The following is a 5151-nucleotide window of genomic DNA, read 5'->3' on the forward strand; positions in this document are numbered from 1 at the left end:
TGGCTAGTCACCACTGCAAGACTCTAGGCCCAGATCAAAGGTAACTAACTTGGCTCTGGGCATGCAGGGTTGTAAGGAGTACCAAAAGGCAGGTGCAGCTGGGCAGCAAGCTGAAAGGTGAAATCCAGAATAAACAAATGCAGGATAATGTACATGGCAAGAGAAGTCTGGCATACACTGTTGGGCTCAGACTGTATCTCACAGGAGCATGTCAAGGCCATGTTGCTGACTATATGGTGTGGTGACTGGAAAACACATAGAGGCTGGCAAAAAGGTCTTTAGCAATACAAGGATGGGAAACCATTAAGTTCAGTGCCATACCTATGATGGCTGGTACTTTCAAAGGAACCTGAGGGGAATGAGTGACCATATCCTATTATTCATTGAGAGGAAGGTGCTGAGGCCCCCAAGGTTCATTTGAAATTTCAAGCTCAGTGTACTCGTTCACTTTGAATACTGGCTTTCTTTCAGATCACCTCTAGGAACAATGACATACCAGAAATAGAGAAGGGAAACAGTTGTGTCACAAGGGTTGGTGAAAGGGGTTAGATGTTTTTGAAGGAACAGATTAGTGTTTAAGACTATTTACAGCAGCTTGACCTAGTAAAATATGTAGGAGATGCATCATTTCTATATAGGAGAAATTATTTCTATCTAAGAGAACTTTTACAATATTTTCTCCTATGCCTGAAAAAGAGTGCTTGTGCCCAAAAGCTTGCAATTAAAGATTTTTCTTTTGCAAAAATCGAGTTGGTCTAATAAAAAATATTACCTCTACCACAAGTTCTGATTCCTTTAGGAAATGTTGAGTATTCCAGAGCAGTGTTTCTCAAGCAATTACCTGCGGCAGTCCACAAGGCTGTCCTACAAGGTAACTAGGCCATCACGAGGCAGTAAAACCTCTCTTCTAGTCTAAAATAGAAGTATGCTTCCCCACTTCCTGTGCAACCTCAGCCTACTGGGGCCAAGTACTCCTTGTCTCTCCTTGTCAGCTTCTTGACACATGGTCAGATAATTTATGCAGGCTCCTCCTCAATATAGCTCTTTCCTCTGATAGTAAATAGTAACTGTGAGAGGGTGACACTTTTTTTTTTTAACTCTGAGACTGGGTCACCAGCCTGTCAAAACTGAGACACTGCTGCAGAGGACAAATGCCTTTTCCCATAACACATGGACAAATGGATGCTTTGATTATATTAAAAGACTACCTCTTCACCATGGATAGACGTTTTCATACAAAGTACCCTTCCACTGCAATGATGCTTAGATTAACAGTTTACTAAGAGTCAAACAAAGATGTGAAAACAGCATCTATAATTACATTAGCAAAAATAAATAATAAACGGGCTAGCAAAGCTTCTGAATTAAGACAAACGGCTGAAGCCAGGAAGAAATAGCCCTATGTATTATTGCACAATTACAGTCAGATACATTATGGAAATTTGTTTCTTTTTTTAGCATTTTGACACTGTTAGAGATTTGTGGGGTGGGGCCAACATGGTTGTATTGCAGCTTGTTAATGCTCATGCACCCAGGAGGAAGGGGAAGCTAGGGTCCATCTCCACAGAATTGTGATAAAACCCATGAAAATAATTTGTAAGTGCAGACTAGAAAAAAAATTGTGGAAATATAGCATAGGGGACCTGAGAAGTTATTTTGCTTATCAGGGACTACTCTTACCCATGGATCTTCTCCATTGATCATTGCTGCTTCTCAGGACCACCTAGATGCAGAGCTATTCTACTGACCTCTCTACTGTGATGACCAGCACTAATACAGTCTTTATGTTGGTAAGTTGGGAATACGGTGGTCTTGTTGACAATGAGTGTTTCATTCTAGCTCACTCACCCCTCCTCCCTGCTCCCAAATATACGCAGTATAGTGTCAAGTCTACAGAACTAATGCTGAAGAGTGACTGCCAGGCTTGGGATTCCTGAGGTGAGGATAGCCACGTCAGCAATACTCTCATAATGAAAATCATGGAAGTAGGTCCCTCAGTCCTTCTCCCTTCCCAACATGGGGACAGGATAGGAGAGAGGAGATTAGAAGGATAGATCAGCAAGTAAAACATGTCTGAAGGTATCTAGCAGTGATGGAAAACCCTGCTTGCCAGCATCCTGTGAAGAATCCTTTGAGAGGAGGCTCTCCATCACCAGCCACCTGAAGGGGTTTTCTCTCTCACTTTCCCACAGAGGGACCAAGTCAGTCTCAGCAGGACTGTCATGTTGCTGTTCAGAGACCCACAGGTACGTTATCTCTCATTGTTAGGTCAGACACAGAGTTATAGATCACATTTTCCTTCTGCACAAATATGGTATAGGGCTCCAGCTCCAGTTCATGATTGTCCTAGTAAATCAAAGACAAAAGACTGTGAGCATGAGGACTGCATTTGATTTTTAAAAGTTCTGGACTCTTTGAACACAACAACATATTTCCTACCATAAATTTAAGAGAGTAAGTGCAGCATCATGCTTCAACACTTTAAGAATTAAATTATGAGTGATCACCATTGGCTATTGCTCTGCTAGCAATACAAATGGAACCAACAAGATGCAGTATGTTCTACTGTGTAGGGAAGTCTATTCCTGGTTTTGGGTGAACCTGAGATGTTCCTTCACCTGCAACTCTTGGCTTTCTCTAACCTTTTTCATCTTGGCCTTTTTTAGACTGTAAGATCTTTGAGGAAGGGGTTGCTTCTTATTTGGTCTTTATAGACCACTTGACATACCGGAGCCCTGATCGCAGCTGGTTCCTTAAGATTGTAATGAGGGTTTTGTGATATGTCAGCGCAAGTGTTTGTGCTTTGCCTAGCACTTATATCAATGCGACATCACTTCTTGCTAGTAACAAACAAGAGACTTGCTAGAACAGATGCACCATTTCAGAAGTTTAGAATAAATCATGCTTTTTAACCTGATGAGATCAGGTTGATTCTACTACCTCTCTTAGGTACTGTTATGGCCCCACTACCCTAACAGTGGAACATCACACAAGGTAGGTAGCCTCACAACATTCCTGTGAGGAAAAGAAATGTTACTATTCACTCTTTAAAAGGGGGAGCCAGATACTGGGATGCTAAGTGATACTAAGCGGCAGAGCAAGGAGCTTCTCCCTCTCCTTCCTACCTAGCCTTATTTGACCACAACAGTTAGCTAGGATCTTGGGTCTGGTTGGTCATTTACACTGAGGCCTTTCAAGGCCGCTCTGGCTATAAAGGGGCCTTAAGGAGTATATAAATTACTGATTAGGATTTGTGGAACTGAAATTCCTTTTTCAAGCTTCAACATTAAGTTTGTCACATGTCATTGCCAGAACAGATGCACCATTTCAGAAGTTGTGATACATGCTGACATATCACAAACCCTTAAAAAATATCTGTTTCTTACTTTCAGCAAAAAAAAACAAAACAAAAAAAACTTTGAAAACCACAGCTTTCATTGCCTGGTTGTCCAAGCGCTGTATGTACAGAGCATGCTGCCATACAGCAGTGTATACAGTTGTTGTCAGCACAGCTCACAGGAGGAGAAAGAGACTTGAAAGAGTCCTTTCCTTTGGATGCTGAGGATGCTAGTCTGAGTCCTAAATGGGAATATGCTATCAGTGCTTTTTGTGCATTTGATTCATATTATGATAACCTCTGGGTTATCTGCAACTATGTCTAGTGATAAGTTTGTGGCATGCCACTGCAGATACCAGTGAGAGCCATAATCTGGTTTCCTCTCCATAAAAGAAACTTTCCAGAAGTGCTTGCAAAGCAGGTTTCCCATTTGGTGACATCTTGATGGGTGTCACTCTCCTTACCTGAACATTTTCTGTGGGAACAGTTTCAGGAGTTTTGGTTTTCTGACAAATCCTGTGGGAGGACAAAGGGGAGAAAATGGGCTCTTATGGTACTACATCTTCCACATTAGGTTAAGCTTCTGAACTCAGCCATCTTAAGTCAGAGGGGCCTTGACTTTTTCAAAAGTCTGCCCACTAACAAACGCCTTCCTTAAGTCCTCTAATGAGGCTAAAGATCTTCTCCCAGGTCCTCCACTAGGCAGCTCTTGACTCTGCAGTTCTGGGGCCTTCCTACACATTAATTTCAGGTGGCTCCTGGAGCTCTTACTCCCTGGATTCTCTACACAGTAACACCTGAAACTAGTTTCAGGAACTCTTTAGGTGGCTTAAAGTTACACCACTCCATGGTAGGTTTCCTTTGATCCAAGTTACCTAGCTTGTGTTCCATTAATGTGTGGCCCCTCCCCACAGATGAGCTGCCCAAGCTGCAATCCCCCAGCATCCCAGGATGCAGAGTCCTCTCCTCCACCCTCCTGTTCTATGTGGACAAACTCTCCATCCCCTGAACAATACTGCCAGGAAGGAGGGGAGGAGAGGGGAGCGGGTTCTGGCACCAAGACAACTCCCACTCCCACTCCCACCCCTGGAGATGTGATCTTCCCACCCCCAGGCGTTCAACCCTGTGCAAGCAGTCTGCAGAGCACATGTAGCAGCCAGGTAACATGACATGGATGGGTCTAGGATAGGAGGCTGGGGTGGGGGTGAACAAAGTAGGGGGCCAAATCAGGCCCCCATGAGCTGGGGCTTCCTTCCCTGGGAAAGAAACAGTAGGGCCCCCCAAAATCACCTTCCCTCACCACTTCTAGACACCTCAGAAAGTACAATCAGCACCCCCCACACCCTAATCCCAAATCTCAATTTATTAAAACTTGAGACTCTTTCATTTACTTCCTCTTTATTTTTTTTTCTGTTCTTTTTTTTTTAAACTTGTTTGTATTTTATCCTTCAGAGGCTGGATTCCTTCATTTCACTCCCCCCTCCATTTCCTTTCCACCTCCCATTTCATTACCCACTCTCATCCCATTAACTCTCCACCTCCCAGCTTCATGTTCCTGCCCCCCTCCCAGCCCATTTTGCACACCCTCACCTAGAGGAGGGATAGAGCCTATCCTGGCTCACCAGTCCTGACTGGCAACTCACAGCTGTAACTCCTAGTCAAGCCCGTGCTCACCAGCCCTGTAGTGGCAAGTCAGAACTGTGAAGGTGGGGGACAGTCAAAGAAGGTTTTAAGCCTTAAGATGTGACTGTTCCAAACTCACTAACACCAATCAACATTTGAGCAGCTCAAATGGCAACGTGTAAAAATACCCC

General features: G+C 43.7%; 1 protein-coding gene across 2 annotated transcripts in view; it reads right to left on the reverse strand.

Annotated features, from left to right (window-relative positions):
- Positions 1–1460: 1460 nt before the first annotated feature.
- LOC109304852 (cell surface glycoprotein CD200 receptor 1-A-like) overlaps positions 1461–5151 on the reverse strand; it is a 58889-nt gene continuing 55198 nt past the window's right edge. For both annotated transcript variants that reach the window (XM_019527678.1, XM_019527677.1), the window contains exons 6-7: positions 3802–3853; positions 1461–2346 (exon numbers count right to left, since the gene is read on the reverse strand). In XM_019527678.1, the coding sequence (XP_019383223.1) occupies positions 2233–2346; positions 3802–3853 (166 nt within the window). In that variant the 3' untranslated portion in view covers positions 1461–2232. The remainder of the gene's footprint in view (positions 2347–3801; positions 3854–5151) is intronic.

This window comes from Gavialis gangeticus, unplaced genomic scaffold (assembly GCF_001723915.1).
Source record: "Gavialis gangeticus isolate Ggan-Ray unplaced genomic scaffold, GavGan_comp1, whole genome shotgun sequence".
Classification (NCBI taxonomy): Eukaryota; Metazoa; Chordata; order Crocodylia; family Gavialidae; genus Gavialis; species Gavialis gangeticus.